The following is a 21666-nucleotide window of genomic DNA, read 5'->3' on the forward strand; positions in this document are numbered from 1 at the left end:
TTGGTCTCCGTAACCCGATCATCTGCAACGTAACTGACAGTCGATAAAAAGTAATTGTACAAGTGACCTTGGCTCGTGGCTACTCGACACAGAAAGTAAAAGGCCTAAACGGTACTTATTCCTTAATGACTGTCATTAGCTTGAAAATCATGACATTTTGACACATTGTTTCGGTAGCAACGCTGAGTTTTGAGTTATGACTTGAGTTATGCCTGCTTGACATGAACATAGGTACCACACCCAGCCAAGCAAAGCCTGACCCAGTCTAGCTAGATACACCAGGGGGCACAGATTTTATAGGGATCCCTAAGCGTGACACGCTCAGGGATATATAAAAACGTCCTATAAAATATGTGTGTGAATTACTTCCAATACCCTGGCCAATTAAAAAAAAGGGTATTTTATTATTATTATATCAAGCTATGAAATAACAAGGTGTATCTTTGTAAATCGCGGCTTAATTTATTCATAACGTTAGTTTGTTTTTAGTTATCATTTTAGTAACTCGCATCTAATTCCTTTTTTCTTATTTTCTCTTTTATCTCCTCGTGTTCAAGGGTTGTTCTTATTGCCAGTTACAACTCTTGCCTTCACCAAACGCTGCAGTTCATTATACCTTGACTAGCTGTAGCCGTGACTTCTTCCGCGCGGAATAGTTATTTTGGGCATCATTGAAGCCTTCAAGTATGAATAAATTTCCCCGATTTTTTTTTCATATTCTCCATTACCTATTTCTTTGCTTCTCCAATTCGAATCAGTAGTTCCTGAGATTAGCGCGTTCAAACAAACAAACTCTTCAGCTTTATAATATTAGTATAGATTAGTTCATTTTTTTGAACCAAAGATTGACTATTTTGACACTCACCAAGATTTTTTGGAGATAATACCTATACCAAGTTGAAGTATTATCATTGAGACCGCTTTTGACCCAGGCTATCTTGGTCGTAAACGTCTTGCAAATATGACAAATAAGTATATTAAGATAAATATTAACTCGTCAAACTCGCCGCCTCACTGGAATCGAGGCAAGAAATTGTTTCAACATTGAGTTCTAGATGTATTTTATGGGAATCGATTTGTTATTAAGTCGGTGTTTTTACACCTGTGAAAAGGAGTCTGAAAATACAGGCACATCTGGAGTGTAATAATAAGTTAAGAAATTTCAATATTTGAAAGAATATAAAGCAAGGGAAATAAAGAAACCTAAAGTACGTTAAATTACAAAAAAAAAATATACTTTTAACTTTAAAAGAGTAGCCGTGTGGTAGGTACTTGGCTCACTTCAAGTCTTTCCCATGGATGTTATAAAAGCCGACTAAGGTTTAGGCTTATAAATTTGAGATTCTTCTTTTAGGGCTAGCAACATGTCACCATTTGAATCCCAATTCTATCATCAAGCCGGCTCTGTCTACGCCGCAAGGGATATAGACGTGATTATATAAATGAACGAATAGAAAGAAAAACTGATTACCTACTAGATAACCGTGGATCCTATACAGTATTTACCTTTGATCATCAAGGTCGATGATGTAATGTTGACATCAGTGATACGACCTTCACTGTCGCTTCCAACCGATGTTTTATCTGTTTTTGTCAGATTGGGAATTTGCACATATGAGGAGATTCTAGCTTGGATCAGATTTGAATGAAACGATAAGAGATTAGATTATGCAAGGTCGTATAAGTGCTAACAGTTACTGTTTCTCAATTTTTAGACGAGTTTTAGGGACTTACTTCATATGGATTATTATTTGCATTTTCGTTTATTTGAGATGTATTTGTGGTGATTTTATTGTTTTTCCAGTCATTTCAAACTTGAATTCTTACTTTTGTTTTGTATAGTTTTGTTGAGACATTGAAAGAAATCTGTAAATTTTCGTATTAATTACGGGACTTCCCCTTATTCTGAAAGCAAGCTTATTTGGTCCTGAAATAGAGGTTGGGTCTTTTTTCTTTTACTCTGATCGTACGTTTTACATTAACGTATCCACGTTTGCATTATAAGAAAATTGATAAATATGAATTTGTATAAAAAAAGTGTTTATTTATATAATTATAAACCTTCCTCAGAAACCCTCTTTCCTCATTTTAAACAGGAACAAAATCAATCCACAACGTTCATTATTTCAACATTAGTTCATTCATACAGACAGGGAATAAGGGAACTTTATAATATGTAGTGATTATTCAAGTTTCAGAGTTCGCGAGTTTATTGTCAAGGTTTAAAAAAAAAAAGAATATAATTTTTATGTTTCATGTTTTTTATAGTCAATAGAACTGTTATAGAATTAGCAACGGCCGCAATTAGTTAAGTCAGTAAATACCATAGTAATATGGGATTTTCCAAAGCCATAGTGTACAGTCGGTGGCAGATAAACCTAACCTTATTCAAGTGTTCATAGAAATAACCCAGGGTATAGATAATATTTGTACCCGCCTGTACATAGGTGTACTTCAAGCATCTGAAATATTTTGTTCTTTGTATAGCTGGCTTCATAAACTTAGTCGCTAAGTTTAAAAACATAAATTTCAGTACCCCATTGTTCTTCAGTCACGACCACAAAAAGTTTACACAAGTGCCAAACTAACATTTATAAATGTAAAAAAAAATATTTCTAATATTTACTACTGACAACACTTACTACGCACGCGTCGAACGAAACACAAAATAAAATTATCCCATATTCTTCAAGCGTAAAGTTTACTTTGCAATAGCACGTTCCATTTCGAAACCCTATTGTTTAGCCCCACGCATGCGCGTTTTCCTACCCTACTTATTTTGACAAGGTCCTCGAGGCATTCTTTCTGTGACTTTCTACTTTCCATCGAAGCATTTAAGGTTTTGATTTAGAAAATTTCACAGTTAGGACTATCTCTCTTTAATGTATAATCAGCTGTCTGGCCCCAATTGATAATTCAGTTAGTTCAGAGACTGCCGGTAATACCTGAGCCTTCAGTTTTAAAAATAAAGTGTTCCAAATTCAAATAGTGAATTGCGCTAAGTACTGGTGCTAAATTGTGGACATTCAAAGTGATAAAAGCTGTAAGGTTCCTATTTAAAAAAGGAAAAAAAAAAATTTTTTCGTTGTCAGAGCAACCGGATTTTGTGCGTCTTTTGTTTATTACTTAAATTTTTGATTTTCATTATAAAGACTCTAAATTTCTCGTTGGTAGGTGCCTTATCTTTTGCGAAGCCATTTTGCGTGTTATTCTGACATTGGCAAAATAATGGCTGGCCATTAGCTTTCAATATCTGTGATTGAAAAGGGGTAAGTTAGGTCGATCATTTAGATTTATGTCTAAGGTGTGTTCATAGAACTCCCATGGAAAGACACGTTTCGAGTATTAAACACAGTTTCCTGAAATGTGAGTGTGGGAAGAAATATGATCCGACCTGCATTTGTGCATAGTTTTAAACGCAGAAGGTAACCTATATATGGGAAATTATTTTTGTTTAAGTATGTTACTTACTGTCATTAAAAATCGCGTAATTTTTTCAATTGCGCAAAAATTAAAATAAAGTACGCTGTTGTTGATTGACGTATATGTAATGGTCTTTCTTATGTGTACAACAATATTTATTTAAACATGTGGGTAAATTTACAGTTATAACACGTACAAATTGACATGCTTAAAAACATAACCTTCCTCATTTCATATTTCATTAACAAGTTATACGAAAATTTTCATAAATCTAATCTAAATACATACTACACACTGAATATTTACGAAATTAAAGGCTAATTTTAAAAGTCCATGGCTTACTTTACAGAAAATTAGTGACGTTAGTTAGAAAATAGCGACTATTAGCAAGTGGCCTATGACTGTCACCTACATAGACAGACACATAATAGACTAAAAATAAAGCACTTACAAAACCTATACTTAAACCGTTAAAAAGTTATACCAGCGTGTGATGATAAAAAGTATTCATAATTAAAAATGTTGACGGCCTCTGTGGCGCAGCGGTAGTGTGCTTGTCTGTGACATCGGAGGTCCCGGGTTCGAATCCTGGCCAGGGCATGATGAGAATATAACTTTTTCTGATTGGCCTGGGTTTTGGATGTTTATCTTATATAAGTATTTATTATTAAATATAGTATCGTTGAATTAGTATGTCGCAACACTAGTCTCGAATTAACATCGAGGGTAACTCAATCTGTGTAATTTGTCCCGTATATATTTATTTATATTTGAAACTCTTCAGCTTTATAATATTTGTACTATAGATGAATGAAAATCTAGTGTTGTAAACACATGCGCCGTAATATTTTATTCATCATCATATGTTATCACTGTTGACTGTACCACAGACGTGGCCATAAACGAGCTTAGCAAATATTATGGCCGTCAAACGTCATGACGTCAAAACAGACACGCCTAAGTGTTGTAAACTCGTGCATGTTTAGATAAAGAGGGAAGGTAACTATTGATGCCGTGTGGTTCACGGCACCAATAAAAAAAAGAATAGGACCACTCCATCTTGTTACCATGGATGTCGTAAAAGGCGACTAAGGGATAGGCTAATAAACATGGGATTCTTCTTTTAGGCGATGGGCTAGCAATCTGTCACTATTTGAATCTCAATTTCATCATAAAGCCAAACAGCTGAACGTGGCCTATCAGTCTTTTCAAGACTGTTGGCTCTGTCTACCCCGCAAGGGATATAGACGTGATTATATGTATGTATGTATGTATGTAGGGCCGATAACTGTTGTACGTTTTGATTAGCTCTTGCCCGTGAATAGAATAGATTTATTTTCATAATTGGACACAAGGTATCACTTATTGACGTCACATTACTTAAATCTAATTATAACTACTACCGCTTCCAAAGCGCATGTGTAGAAGAAGCGGCGGAACAAACTACACTGCAGCATTTTCATCGGACGTCAATATACAAATGCAGATCCCTTAAATCTAAATCATGGACACTGGAAATGCACATTGTAATATAGATCTCTTAAATCTAAATCATGGACGAATGCACATTGTCTACATTATCTACATTAAGAATACATACAATATCGTTCGGCGTAAAAGTTCACTGACCATCTCAACACATAGCAGCTGACCTGTTATGACCATTAAGAGGTGTGAGAGGGAAGAAATTTAATTCAACCAGTTTTGTAGTTAAACCAAGCTTACACATCTCAAAAAACCGCATCCAAATCGGAGCAATAGTTTTCGCGTAATGCAAGTACAAACATACAGACAGACAGACAAAGTCTTTAATTGATCCTCCATATCGATTGGCAATATCTTTCAAACACGCAAAGGTCAGTTACAATTTTATTATGTCTTATGTTTGATGCCGTGTGGTTTCCGGCGCCAATACAAAAAATAATAGGACCACTCCATCTCTTTCCCATGGATGTCGTAAAAGGCGACTAAGGGATAGGCTTACAAACTTGGGATTCTTTTTTTAGGCGATGTGCTAGCAACCTGTCACTATTTGAATCTCAATTCTATCATTGAGCTGAACGTGGCCATTCAATCTTTTCAAGACAGCTCAGAAATAGACGTGATCATATGTATATAGGTATGTACTTACGACAAAATTTCTATAACCTACGTCACGAAAACCGCTACAAATAATTAATTCTATCTACAAAAAAAAAAAAACAAATATACGGCTTCCTTGCTACGTAAATATAACTAACTTGCGGCCCGCCCCGGCTTCGCACGGGTGGACATATTTTTATGTTTTATTTTTTGAAATAAATTTATTTCAAAACAAATTTATGCCTATGACACTTTTGAAGGTCTATTCTATATCTGTGCCAAATTTTATCAAAATCGGACCAGTAGTTTTTGAGTTTATTCCACACAAACATACAAACATACAAAAATACAAATCTTTCCTCTTTATTATTAGTGTGGATGTGGATTTTCTCTACAAAAAAAAAATTAACACGGCTTCCTCTCACACCTGTCTGTCCGTCTGTCCGTCACAATAACAGTCGTTTTCAGATCTAGCCGACCGGAACTGAACCCGCGCACCCACGATGTGATCTCATTACATACGACATGATTAGATTACATTTGCTATGTGAAAGGAAATTGTACATACATATATATATAATCACGTCTATATCCCTTGCGGGGTAGACAGAGCCAACAGTGTTGAAAAGACTGAAAAGCCACGTTCAGCTGTTTGGTTAAATTAAAAAAAAATTCTATTGCCTTAAAAAAAGACTACCAAGTTTATAAGTATATCCCTAGTCGCCTTTTACGACGTTCATGGGAACGAACCGCGGCTACGACGATTTTGAGTCGGTGCTAGTATTGATATTCCAATCCGTGAAATCTTTGCTTGCGCGATTTAGACTCTTCGCTGCTATTGGCCGAGCTCGACACATTCTTCGCTACGATTGACATTTAGAGGTGTGACGTTAGTGATGTCGCCACAAACAATTCACATTTCAAAACATAATGTTTATCTCCTCTTTTGCTCTCCCTCTCTTTCTTCGGTTGACTCCGAAGATAATATTATATTCGACGGCCTCTGTGGCGCAGCGGTAATACGCTTGTCTGTGACACCGTAGGTCCCGGGTTCGAATCCCGGTCAGGGCATGATGAGAAACCAACTTTCTCTTATTGGTCTGGGTCTTGGATGTTTATCTATATAAGTATTTATTATAAAATATAGTACCGTTGAGTTGGCATCTCGTAACACAAGTCGAATTTATTTCGAGGCTAACTCAATCTGTGTGATTTGTCCCGTATATATTTATTATTATTAAATATACCTACCAATTAAGGGAAATAAGTGCTTCGTCAACATTTTCAAGTCCAGTCTTATTTTGGTATCAAAGTTTAGAATTAATTCTATTAATTGCTCTCTGAACAATGGACTTCAATATAATAAGGTTCCATTCGAATCCTAACGATCTATGGTCAGACAACAGCCACAGGATGTGACGTCATACATTTCAATTCGTGATGTCCATCCGACATGGCATTGGTGATCGCATGACATGAATGACAATAATGATGTTAGCCGCTGATACAAATTGGATTATTAGAACTTGATGATTTTCAATTCAGCCTAATACTTAAGATCATAATGTACCTGTGATGCCAAGCACTTAAGGATAGGACCAGTCTATCTCTTTCATAAGGATGTCGTAAAAGGCGACTGAGGTACTAAACACATTCTTCTACAATATTCCTCTGAAAAGGTTGTAGAATTCAGAAGGGAGTCACTTCGTGTAAAAAACTCTTTCCACTTGCAACGATTCCCGAATACTTCTTCAGCAAATATCAAATATAAATATACATATAGTATGTATTTCTTATATTAAGGGCATTAATTTATGTCAGCTGTCTCATTTTTCTGTCCCCAATTTTTACTTTCAAAACTATTCATGAATACATATGGTCACGTCTATATACATTGCGGAGTAGACAGTCTTGAAAAGACAGGATATGCCTTAACTACGTTCAGCTATTTGGCTTGATGACAGAAATGAAATTCAAATAGTGAAAGGTTGCCAGCACATCACCTAAAAGCAGAATCCCAAATTTGTAACCCTATCCCTTAGTCGCCTTATATATCCATGGAAAAAAAATGAGAACCACACGGCACAACCAAACTATTAACTTACTTTTGAGTACTATTTATAGATAGTTTCTTAGAATATTTGTTGGTACTTTTAGAGAAAACGTTTACCAGTCTCACGATATCATCACTCACGATAAGATTTGCAGCCAACAAGTCTACTGACAGACCCACAGTACGATTCCCACGGTACTTACATAAGGAAAGGTGAACGGTAACTGGGTGTGTATTTGAGAACTGAATGGATTATATCGTGAAGGGAAACTTAAATAGAACTGTAACAATAATGTCCTCAATTTATCGAACGAAAAAAAATTTAATAAAACAAGCCCATCTATTGTCATTGGGCTTACTTCAAAAGAGGAAGAAATTAAGTACCTACCTGTTTTTGAAAATAGAAAAACGCGATTTGGCACCCATTGATGTATTAAATTACAAACAAATAAAATAAAAAAATACGTATTATGTAACAAAATTGATTTCAACTTTAAATGTTAACAATTAAATCATTGTAATTCTATTTTTAATTTTGGAATGTTGTTCTTTTTTTAAATTTAAAAAAATCTTTAGTTGCCATATTGATTCCATATACATATAATACATGGTATCATAATACAATTACATATTTAACAAAAAAAAAACGATAGACGTGGACGCAACTTCTTTGAAAAGCAAATTATATGCAAATTCCCTTATTTTGTATTCTGTTACAGTTAAGAATGTGATAATAGAAAGTGATCCTCGTAGTCAATACATTCAATTAACTATGCAATACTATCTAACAAGACGAAACCTACTTACATTTAAATAGTCAAGAAAATAGCATAAGAAACAGTTATTTAAGGCAATTATTGGGTTTTAATGATCATGTAACAAGCTTTGATTAAGCTCCATAAGCTAAATCAAAGCTTGTTACATCTATTGGCTGTTATTAATTACTGTTATTTTGATCATTGAAATGTCGATGTTGATGAGATAACATTTCTCTTTTGGCAAAATTTAGGACTTCTCAATTGAAGTCTAGTGGAATTCATAAGTCAACTTCACCTGCCCACGACTGTACAAAAACAATATTTGTCTTTTCTCGTGTGTAAGTAACTTTCCCGTTATTCCCACGACTTCTCACGCGACTTTTTCTAACTTAATTGTGTACGAAGATGTACTTGAGGTCGTGATATACCAGATTATGCAATAGAAAGTTGGATAACTAGATTTGGGTGGTACTTATTCAGGTTCATTCTTGTTTGAGGCAATAGATGTATCGATAAGCTATACATACATACATATAGTCACGTCTATATCCCTTACGGGGTAGACAGAGCCAATAGTCCCGAAAAGACTGAATGGCCACGTTCATCTGCTCGGCTTAATGATGGAATTGAGATCCAAATAGTGACAGGTTGCTAGCCCATCGCCTAAAAAAAAGGATTGCAATTTTATAAGATTATCCCTTAGTCGCCTTTTACGACATCCATGGGAAAGAGATGGAGTGGTCCTATTGTTTCTTGTATTGGTACCGGGAACCACACGGCATATAAGATTGAAAAAGACGCACAGGTTCAAGTCCTACAACGCAAAATACCAATAACTCTTATCCGAGTTACGTTCATTGGTTTACTTGCAAACCGACGCTGTTTCGGTGAGGTAATACATGTTAAAGAAATCTATGTTTTCACGGACCAAGACCCAATCTGGGTGAGGTTCGCCGGAATGGTTGCGGAGTTTAGATGAGAGTTGCTTCGTGTTTTAGACCTGGCATACACATTCCCTGATTATAGGCGGCAAATGGGGCTGAAAGCAAAGTCCAACGTGTGTTCTTTATAAACAAATCATTATGAACGTATGTTTCCCGGCCCTTATGAATAGGACCACTCTACATCTTTTCCATGTATGTCGTAAAAGGCGACTAAAGAAAAAAAGATTTTTTCTTGAAGGCAAAAATAGAAACCTGTCACTATTTGAATTTCACCATCATTAAACTATACAGCTGCACGGCCTTTCAGTATTTTCGAGACTGTTGACTCTGTCTAGCCCGCAAGGGATATAGACGTGATTGTATGTATGTATGTCATTAATAAAAAGTGAAGATGCCATAAGTATGAATGTAAAATCTCATACAATTCAAGTCTATCTTTAAATTTCTCCCCTGACCAAATTATAGTCACGAAGTCTCACAAGATTAATGTGTTTGCTCGTTTTATTGCATGACCGTCATTACATCATGTCATTGCAATTACACTACGTCACAAAAACTGTAATTCACGTGCAATTACAAGAGCCGGCAATGTCCTGTGTTGCCAGGTCACATTACCTTAGACCTGCGAGTTTGGCACATCTGAGACCGATGATTGTCTACGACACATTAAAAAAATACTGTAAAATTCAGTTGTGTTGCGGGAACAAACTATAATATCATTTTTTTACGGGACAGTATACACAGATTGAGTTAGCCTCGAAGTAAGTTCGAAACTTGTGTTACGAGATACTAACGCAACGATACTATATTTTATAATAAAAATTTATATAGATAAACATCCAAAGATCCAGGCAAATCAGAGAAAGTTCCGTTTCTCATCATGCCCTGGCCGTGATTCGAACCCGGGACCTCCGGTGTCGCAGACGAGCGCACTGCCACTGCGCCACTAAGGCAGACAACATCCAACGACGAACGACAGTATCATTAATGCTTTTTCATTCGCAAAATGAGTCTCGAACTGCGCGAATTTGTAATAATAACGCACGGCTTAAAAGCCGGACACCGTAAACTTTGGCTGAACGGGCGATCAAAAACCGTAAAAAAAACACCAAATAAAAACTTATATAAATCAAATCAATCAATCAAATAGAATAGAATAGAATAGATTTATTTTCAAAATAAATCTACATAAATCATTTATTCATATAACAATTTAACAATCGTGTCTGAATACAAATAGATACAAAATAAAATTTCAAAAAAGAACAATTAAACTTAAAATATCCAACAAAACTTTGATAAGTGCAATAATTCATTATTAGTTGAAGAAATCCTCAATGTCATAAATGTTTTTGGCAATTAACATATTTTACAGTTTGATTTTAAATAAATTTAAACTGATATCTCCTCTGAAATCAACTGGCAGTCTATTAAATAATTTCACCCCTTGATAGTATGGACTATGCTTGACAACATTCAGACTGGGTACTATATTAGAAATGAAGTGTTTTCGTCTAGATCCTTCACGTTCGATTTTCTCTTGTTCCGTCTCAAGTTGCGGAAGCTGTTTTTTAAAATAAATAATATATGTCCGACTTTACCCAGAATTCCGGACGCCTGACAACCCTATCAAATGGACGGTACAGTCACATTGCAAAACCATTGTCTGAAGTTAATGTTTTTGTTCATTTACATAAAATAACGCAAGTTTTCGTAAAATCTGTATTTTAGTAAAACAATCGTTTTTGTTCCTTTTTAATTTTACGTAACTGCATAATAAAATGTTGGTAAGAAGTATGTTCGGAAAAGAGGCGTCAAAATCCTACTAATATTATAAATGCGAAAGTTTGTAAGTATGTCAGGATGTCAGTATAGATGTTTGTTACTCTTTCACGCAAAAACTACTGAAGCGATTACGATGAAATTTGGTATGTAGGTAGCTGAAGACCCAGAATAACATATAGGCTACTCTTTATCCCGGAGTTCCCGCGGGATTGATTCTACGCGGACGAAGTCGCGGGCGGCCTCTAATAAAGCATAAAAAATGCGTTAATTCTAAAATACAAGTATATCCTCGGTGAGTTTGATTAGAAAGTTTTATACATATAAATTCGTTATATTTATTAAAATAAATTCCTCGTGGTAAACTTGGTGTCTGTAACATAATTTAAGATTATCCTCAAATATAACAAAAAAAAAATTTATGTTTGCGGAACCCTCACTTCGATATAAATACGCACTTAATCTGTTAATGGTATTAACGTTCACTTATACTTAATCGTTTACACAACATAATTACATAAACATCGGGTTCGTAAGTGGAGCTTTTCAAGTTTTAATACAGCTTCCGAGCTGACCTTTTGGTGTAAAAATGCTTTTAAAATATATTGTTTTTCGAAATTCCAGTAGTGGTTATCAGTTGTTGGAATGGGAAATCCTAGACTTACCTTGATCAAATCGAGGACGTCCTGACAAGAGGTCACTTCAAGAGTACCCGAAAAAAAAAGGACCACTTCAACTTTTTCCCACAGATGTCGTAAAAGGCGACTAATGGATAGGCTCGTATACTTGGGATTACACTTTAGACAATAAGCTAGCAACCTGTCACTTTTTTAATCTCAATTCCATCATTAAGCCCAACGTGACCTATCAGTTTTTAAAGACTGTTGGCTCTGTCTACCCCGCAAGGGATATAGACGTGATTATATGTATGTATGTATGTAATATTATAAATGCAAAAGTATGTCTATTCCGCTTTCACAGCTAAACCGCTGGACCGATTTGAATGAAATTTGGTTAAATACCCGCATTCTAACATAGAACACTCTTTTTTAAACCAACCCCTAAAATACTAAAATGGCGGGGTTAAAGTTTGTATGAGAAATTAAAATGCCACCCGTGCGAAGTCGGGCCGTGTCGCTAGTTATATATAATCAGAAGAAGAATGTGATCATTTAAGATTAATTTCGTATTTCTTTCACCTTGGAATGCTTATCCAAATACAGTGTTCGTGAAAGTGTTATTTTTTTTTCCCTAACGCATCATTACCGACATTTTTATCTATTACCGGACGCCGGCGCCGGCCGCATAGTTACATGCAAATTACACATTTCAACCACTGAAGCCATGAGAACATTGCGCACGAGTTGACGTTTCACATTTTTAGGCTTACGAGTCGCCACACGCACATAATGGAAAGAAACCGCGAGCAGTTAGTTACTCTTTTCCATGGATGTCGTAAAAGGCGACTACGGGATAGGCTTGTAAACATGGGATTCTTTTTTAAGGTGATGGGCTAGCAACCTGTCACTATTTGAATCTCAATTCTACCATTGTGCCTTCTTTTCAAGACTGTTGGCTCTGTCTACCCGCTGGGGATATAGATGTGACTGTATGTATGTGGAAGTTATATGGCATAATGGATTGGTCGTTAACACAAGGAAGTTTGTAAGAACGATTGATTTGCCAATTTATTTGAATTGGCTAACAGTTAACTTATAATTGAGATGGGTAACTTATATAACAAGCGTTATTTTCACGAGTTATTTAGATAAAATTGCGATCTCTTGTTAGTTAACTAGGTAGACATAGTTTTAAAGAAAACAATTTATAAATCTATTTTATAAAGTTTTATTGCTTAAGATTTTATGTAGATTGTAGTTTTTGTTTATTGATCTATTTTATAGTTTATCATCCTGGCTTTAGTCCCGGTTGCATCCTCCCCTTTTTGGAGAGGAACCCGGGGAATGCCTTTGACTATGGATCCTGGATTGGGTGAGTCAGGTTTTTACATGAAGCGACTCCCATCTGACCTCCGCAGCCTTTACACCTGTAACTACCTAGTTAACCCGTATTGGATCCATAGTTTCACATCCAGTTATCTGAATGTGCACTAGGTTTTCCCTCACCGTGGTTGGTATTCAAACTAATGTACATGACTTTGAACAAAGTCATTGGTACATGGCCGAGGTAGGATGGCTCACAGTTGATACGAAGCATTTAGACTTTATTAGAATTTATTGGTTAAATACATCTTCAACACAGGATGTACAACAGTCCCGTTAACACGCCTCTCATCGAATGGCTTATGCAAATGTATTTACACCGTTATACCTGAATTCCACAACTCGGGAAAGTTACTTAACCCACACTTGAAATAACTACTTATTGTAACTTTGCATAGAACATTAAACGTGTTTGAAAATTGACAAATATTTACTATCTACGACTGACAGACAAATAACAATACTTACACAATCCAAACGGGTCGGTCTAAAAATTAAAAAAATTGCCAAGAATTTCTAGAAATTACCGCGGGATCGTAAATTAATGGGCTTTTTCGTTGTGCCGTGTAGTTCCCGGCATCACTATAAAAATTTATATTGTGGGTTTGACAGAGCCAACATCTTGGAAAGACTGATAGGCCACGCTCAGCTGTTTGGCTTTATAGAATTGAGATTCAAATAGAGACAAGTTGTTAGCCCTTCCCCTAAAAGAATGATCCCAAAATTTACAAGCCTTTACTTAACCAATTAATTCTAAATAGCAATTTATCAGAAATGCCCAGACAGTGAATATATCTCTGTAGTCAAAGACATACTCCGGGTTCCTCTCCAGAGAGGTGAGGATGCAACCGGGGCTAAAACCAGAAGGGAAAAGATATTTAGATATCCTAACCAAATGTATTGTATTCAGAATACGTTCAAAGCATTAAAATACTAACATTAAAAATTCAAGGTTTCATAACCAAACAAACACGACGATCAACAAGTCTTTCTTCTAAGCAAAGTCGTTTACTAATTCCATCATTTAACTCAAGATCATTACCATTGTCTCCAGAAAAATTTACATGAAACACTCAAATTTTGTCAGTAGTACGAGACTATTGTTAAGACGCACACGATTCTTTTCTTTGACTACGAAAAAACTTATAAAATTTGTAATATAAGGAAGTTATGATGCCCAGTGTTAAGTGAAGTGTAAAAATGGATAGCCAAGGTGACAGAGAATCGAGGAGTTCCCGCGCAAGCGACTCTCCTGGAGACACCATGAATGACGTCTACGCTGCTTGGCGTAAGTGTTTGCAAATCATAGTTCTCTGAACTCAATTTCTTAACCCTGGTTCTGTCTGGATTCATAATCCAAGTCCTTATCAGCCTGGCCGTAGACCAACACGATCGCACTAAGGCCGATCAGCTCATAACAGGGCCGGCACATGCCTTGCAGTAACGTTCGGATCGGGATTTTACTTGTACGACAATTATAAGATGACCTTCAGATATCTCTCAAATCTTCGCTTCCAGTTTTATTTTTTCGACAATTCCGTTATTAGTTTAAGCGACGTCAAGCCAGAATTTAAGAAGAGGCAGACAGGAAAATATTTCTTAAATGATGGTAGAAATTCACGCAAAAACCTTAAAACAATGCACGGACACAAAATGCCATTGAACCATTTTATGCGACAAACTGCATCGTAAAAATTTGATCACATTTATACACATGTGTATTGAATTTGGCTCACCATTGTCTGGGTAACGTCATAATGGCAACAACAGCTGAATTTGCAAGGCGTTGGTCGCGTGACCTGAAATTAAAGCATTGTTGCGACATATGTATTGTACAATTCGATGTAGTAATTTTGGAGTGCTGACTTCTGCTGATATCTCCATAACTTTCCATGTCGCTTTCTTCTTTCTTGCTTCCTATTGACGTAAGTACATCCTCACCAGTTTGGAAAGGATCCTGGATTGGGTAAGTCAGGTTGTTACACGAGTCGACTCCCGTCCGACCTCGGCAACTTAGTCTTCGTCTATAATAACATTCGCAGCCAATATTTCAGAAAATCGGGGTGTATTAAACGCAAAATGTATTTGATACACTCAGATTCTTGAAGAAATGTAGTGGACAGATCTTATTGACTTTCGGAATTCCGTGCAGAAAAAAAGAATACACAATGTAGGAAGAATAGATGAAAGTTCAGGAATATACTTTGTACACTAAAGAAGACAGAAGCTGAACTGAAATCGAGAGAAATAATCAAATGAAAAACAGTACTATAATTAAGGAAAACAAATAAAAATATTTTACAATAAAAATCCAATGTTTTTGTTAAACAAACTAATCATGACAACCATTGCTATGGCATACATAAACATATACGAGTATGTATGCCAGCTAGCTTTACCTGTTAATATTTAAATAAAATAAATAATTAAATACAAATGCTATTACTTCTCTTTAAAAAAAACTTGGTAGATCCCAATCATGCCGTCATTTTTAACTTCCAAAATTAACTGATCTTAACGACTTATCTTCTGCCATTCCAGATGAAACTTGGTAGATCATGCCGTCATTTTTAACTTCCAAAATTAACAGATCTTAACGACCTACCTTCTGCCATTCCAGATGAAATGCTAGAAGGCGAAGGCGCCGGGCTGGCCGCACGTGTTGCTGAACTAGAAGTGAGGTGCAGCAGGCAAGCCGAGGAGTTGTTATGTTTGCGGTCCACCTTAGCTGATGCTTTGAGGAGACTCAACGCTTTGGAGGGAAGAGCCCCAGCCGCACCCACTGGACAAAGGAATGGTGCTTATACAGGTAATGACTGAAGAACTATTCGATTCATACATACATATAATCACGTCTATATACCTTGCGGGGTAGACGGAGCCAACAGTCTTGAAAAGACTGATAGGCCACGTTCAGCTATTAAGCTAGCCCATCGCCTAAAATAAGAATCCCACATTTATAAGCCTACACCTTAGTCGCCTTTTACGACATCCATGAGAGAGATGGAGTGGTCCTATTCTTTTCTATTGGTGCCGGGAATCACACGGCACATTTCGATTCATTAATGTATTAAAAAATATTTTTTCCTAAGCAGCATAAGAAAATATCTAGACATTCATGACTGGATTGAAAAAGGGAAGTTGAGTTGTTAAAAACGAAATATTGTTTATCTATTTTAAGTACATACATACATATAGTCACGTCTATATCCCTTGCGGGGTAGACAGCGCTAACAGTCTTGAAATGACTGATAGGACACATTCAGCTTTTTATCTTGATGATAGAATTGAGATTCAAAAAGTGACAGCCCCATCGTTAAAAGACTCCCAAGTTTATAAGTTATCCCAGTGACAGCCCATCATCGTCCAAAAAAAGACTCCCAACTTTATAAGCCTTTTCATTTTACTGGTTGAGTGCAATTTACAAATTGGCTTCATCGGGATTCGAACCTATTAACTTTTTACTATTATGCGAATAGTGTCCACAGTGTATATTCTACTAATGCGTAGTAGAATATACACTGTGGACACTATTATGGTACAAATTTAACCTAGCAATGTGACTGTTACGAAATACTTTGGAAAACTAGTGAAAGTTTGCTTCTTTTAATTTAATATATTAATTAATACATATGTATAACAATGCAATTAATACAGTTGAGATGGTCTAACTAGATAATTATGATGGAAAGATACTTGTAGTAAAAAAAGTAACGTATAACAAAAATATAATCGGCCAAGTGCGTACGCGCAATATACGTTTCTACAATTAGTGTTGTTTGCGACTTCGTTCGTTTCTATTTTATTATTTACCTATATGATACACAAAGAAAGATATGACATACAAAAAATAGGATCACTCCGTCTCTTTCCCATGGATGTCGTACAAGGCGACTAAGGGATAGGCTTCTAAATTTGGGATTCTTGATTTGGGCGATGGGCTGGCAACCCGTCACTGTTTGAATGTCGATTCGAACAGTTGTGTGAACAGAAACAGATAAGTTGTGTAATAAATATTAAAAAAAGGACAGATAGACAAACAAGGCGAAACGGTAGGGGTTCTTCCAAAAATACAGAACCCTATTTCAGCCCGGTTTCAACTCAGGTCTTTATTATCAATGATACAGTTATGCATCGTTTTTGCATAATAATCCAGTTAGTTACTCAAATTATGCAGAATTATATTCTTTAGCAACTTTCACACTTACATTTCCTAGTGTGCTAACTTTTTAAATATAGCAGTTGTAATGATGTCGCCATCTTAAATTTGAATCTGTATTTTAGTTAGATGAATAGGTATTTTAATCAATTGGCATAAATAAAAAATGAATAATTATATCTTATCTTATAAGTTCTTACGTGAATGTGATAGTCGTTGCTTCATGAATAAGTATTTGCATAATTTGAATTTGCATTGTAATATTAATTACCTAAACTTTATTTAATCTAGCAAAATAAGTGATAATTTTTATTAATCTGTATTGCGCTGGATTTCCATTTGACCTGTTTTTCAGGAACTTCTTTCTCAATCTGTCTAAGGTCGAGGCCACTTTTAGACTGATTTTCGATATTATTTTCCTAAAAGTTGTTATCTATCTTTAACTTTCTATTAGTCTGGATAGTTGTGAAGTTGACGTTGTTGGAGCAAATGCTGCAGTGCAGTTTGTTACCGCTTCTTTTGCACTGCCGCTCTGGAAGCGGCAGTAAACTTAGTATTAAGTAATTTATTTGACGTCAACCAAAATTGTGAATCAAAAAGATATGACAATTATTAAGCGATATGAAGAATCCCATAATAATGAGTAAAATATCTGAATTTTGACCTTGATGTTGGTCTTTGATAAGAATTTTCATGTATTTTCCTAACGAAATTAATTTCTGAGAAGTTATTTGATTTGGTTATGGTCTTCTTTCCAGGGTCTTCGGGCACGCCTACCCGGGAGCTCCGGCTGAGGCAGCCAGGGTACCGGGAGACAGCCAAAAGGACCTCTAGTTATGGGTCTAGCGGTTCATCACTCCCCCAAAGGTAATTAATTTATAAAATTATCTTTAGAGCAAAGGAATAAGGACACTATTCCTTTGCTTTTAATTACGCGGTATAAGCATTTGTTGCTTACGCGGTATTGCAATATCATCGGCGATAGAATGTTTTTCATACACATAAATACATACATATGGTCACGTCTATTTCCCTTGCGAGGTAGACAGAGCCAACAGACTTGAAAAGACTGAATGGTCACGTTCAGCTATTTGGCTTAATGGTAGAATTGAGATTCAAATAGTGACAGGTTGCTAACCCAACGCCTAAAAAAGAATCCCAAGTTTGTAAGCCTATCCCTTAGTCGCCTTTTACGACATCCATGGGAAAGAGACGGAGTGGTCCTATTCTTTTTTGTATTGGTGCCGGGAACCACACGGAATGGAATAGAATGTTTTTCATCTGTCCACAATCGCAGATAAAAAAGTAGCCAAAAATGAACATGTGACGTTAGCCACACCATAAAACTTGTCCAAATAATTACATGCAAAGTCAATACTTAAGTAGCTTCATACTTCATAGCATACAAATTAACTTTTCCATACATATTATTATTCATTACGAATACGTTGTTTGAGAAACGTGATTTGTTTTTTAATAAAATGGTTCCTTTTGCATAAAAAGAACAAATGTTAGATGTTTAGTTACTCGTAATGAGTTCCTTAAAAGTACCTTAATTATGTGATCTAATTAGTGCATGTCCCATGATGGTTAACGTATATATAATTGAGTATGCATGTGACGCCGTAGGTTCAAATCAAATCTCTGACCAATCTGTGAAATTATTCTTGTTTATATATTTTATTATTATTTTACAATTAACTATAACTAATACAAATTAAAAAAAAACACAATTTGACTCTACCAAATATTTCCGAAGCAATATCCCTTAGCAAGCAAATTGATAACACAAACGTATCTTTGTAGTAAAATCTTTATTATTCCAAACACTAGACATATCTATACTAATATTATAAAGCTGAAGAGTTTGTATGTTTGAACGCGCTAATCTCAGGAACTACTGGTTTGAATTGAAAAATTCTTTTTGTGTTGAGTAGACCATTTATCGAGGAAAGCTTTAAGCTATATAACATCACGCTGCAACTATTAAGAGCGAAGAAATAATGGAAAATGTGAAAAAAAAACCGGGGTAAATTATTCCTCCTTGATGGCTTCAATGATGCCCAAAATAACTTTTCCACGCGGACGAAGTCGCGGGCACAGCTAGTACTAACCTAACAAATCGAGAGTAAGTTTATTTTAATTAGGTACTGTTAGTTTTTAATCCTACTACTATTATCCTACTACTATTATAAAGGCGAAAGTTTGTATGGATGTTTGTGACTCTTTCACGCAAAAACTACTGAACCGATTACCATGAAATTTGGTATGTAGGTAGCTGAAGACCCAGAATAACACATAGGCTACTTTTTATCCCAGAGTTCCCGCGGGATTGATAGGGTTTCCATGCGGACGAAGTCGCGGGCGGCCTCTAGTGTAAGTATGTATTGTTAGGTGTGACCTAAAGTAGTTCACTCTAATATTTAACATCTAAATTCCTCTGTATTTTTCCTTCCAGACGCGGTCCTCAACACCAGTCGACGGGCTCGCTGCAGTCAGACTCGCCGGCTTCATCTTCTTCTCTCTCTCCGGCCCCCTCCCCTTCTCCAAGGGCCACACCTGCCCCCTTACATACAGTACACCCACCGCAACCATACAGGTACTTACTGAGAAGATTATTAAGTGCCGTGTGGTTCCCGGCACCAATACAAAAAATAATAGGACCACTCCATCTCCTTCCCATGGACTTTTTTTAGTCGACGGGCTAGCAACCTGTCACTATTTGAATCACAATTCTGTCATTAAGCCAAATAACTCAATGTGGCCATTCAGTCTTTTCGGGACTATTGGCTCTGTCTACCCCGTAAGGGATATAGACGTGATTATATGTATGTATGTATTGAAAAGATTTTTTATGGAATAGAGTAGGATTGGAATGCGAACTTTATGACGACTCTCATTTAGCCATCATCTGATGCAGAAGACTGCTGGTCATGCGTCTGTTGTTTGCATACTCCCTGGGTATCAAACACATTATAGACAACATTTTGTTTTATATTAATCCAGACTGCCGTGTGGTTTCCAGCACTTTAGAATAGGACCACTCCGTCTCTATGTCAAGGCGGTTTAGGGATAGGCTAATAAACTTGTGATTCTTCTTGTTGCCGATGGGCTAGCAACCTGTCACTATATTAATCTAAATTCCATTATTAAGCCATAGAGCCGATCGTGTCTATATCCCTTGTGGGATAGACAGAGCCAATAGTCTTGAAAAGACTGACCTGAACGTGTCAGGTGTATGCTTAATAAGAAGAATCCCAAGTTTATTACAATTCCCTAAAGTCGCCTTTTACGACCTATCTAAAGTGGCGGGAACCACAAGGAATTTATTACGAACATCCCTAAAATAACTAACGGATGTGTTAGTGAAACGTTTGATGTGCATGCGCATGGAAATATGTCAAAAGAGCATGACACAATGAATTTTCAATAAAAATATGAATTGTTTGATTGAAATAGTTTTTATACTTACTAATTTAAGAGGTAATTTTTGTTATTGTCTTTGTAGTTCATAAAAATTACGTTGTTATTGTGGCGTCTGTTCATTAACCACTTCTATATAGGTAATCTCTTAATCCAGTAGAATGTGGTATGACGGCTGATTTTAAAGTCACAACAATATAATCTTTGGTGCATGTGTTATGGACATACATACCTATCGGCACGTCTTTATTCCTTGCGGGGCAGACAGAGCCAACAGTCTTGAGCAGACTGAAAGGCCACGTTCAGCTGTACGGCTTCATGTGTTATGTAATTCAAAGTTAGAGGTGAACTTATCAATGGGATGCGATTTTAGCTTACCTTCAGGTATTATCGATCAAATGAAGATTATCATCGAAAAAAAAAACTATTATTACGTACATCAGTCATCAGTCTTTTCAAGACTCTAAGTTCTGTCTACCCCGCAAGGGATATAGACGGGACCATATATATGTATGTATGTATTACGTACATATTATCACGTCTATGTCCCTTGAGAGGTAGACAGAAGCAACAGTCTTTACCTATAAAACTGAAACGCGAATTTCAGCTGTATGGCTTTATGATGGAATTGAGATTCAAATAGTGACAGGTTGCTAGCTCATCGCCTACAAGAGCCTACAACCTCATCCCATATTATTAGGTATTAATATAAGTAAGTTATTTCAATCTTCAATCACTGCTGTAATAGTTTCCCTAGGTTTTTTTATCGTAGATAAATTTACACTGGAATAAATTAAGTAAGATGGTTGATCAGTTATAGATGTGTGGATAGCTATCGTTAATAGATTATTACAATACCCGACAAGAAAATTGTGAGTTAGAATTGTTTTTCCGTCTCTTGTAAAACGACAAAGAGAAGTATGAATTAGACCTTTATAAATCTAGTCACTTGTGGAATTTTCAACATTTGTTTGCAGTAAAATAGAAGTTATTCTACTTGTAAGGTAACTTATTATAGAGGTCTTCAGAGAAAACTAAA

General features: G+C 36.0%; 1 protein-coding gene across 6 annotated transcripts in view; it reads left to right on the plus strand.

Annotated features, from left to right (window-relative positions):
• LOC106139474 (echinoderm microtubule-associated protein-like 2) overlaps window positions 1–21666 on the plus strand; it is a 70333-nt gene that overhangs the window by 26117 nt on the left and 22550 nt on the right. For 2 of the 6 annotated variants that reach the window (XM_060948064.1, XM_060948065.1), the window contains exons 1-4: window positions 14162–14333; window positions 15666–15854; window positions 17963–18071; window positions 19663–19803. In XM_060948064.1, coding sequence (XP_060804047.1) covers window positions 14246–14333; window positions 15666–15854; window positions 17963–18071; window positions 19663–19803 — 527 coding nt within the window. In that variant the 5' untranslated portion in view covers window positions 14162–14245. Of the gene's footprint in view, window positions 1–14161; window positions 14334–15665; window positions 15855–17962; window positions 18072–19662; window positions 19804–21666 lie in introns of those variants that run through there. The other 4 variants (XM_060948060.1, XM_060948061.1, XM_060948062.1 and 1 more) reach the window with 2 other exon arrangements.

This window comes from Amyelois transitella, chromosome 15 (assembly GCF_032362555.1).
Source record: "Amyelois transitella isolate CPQ chromosome 15, ilAmyTran1.1, whole genome shotgun sequence".
Lineage (NCBI taxonomy): Eukaryota > Metazoa > Arthropoda > Insecta > Lepidoptera > Pyralidae > Amyelois > Amyelois transitella.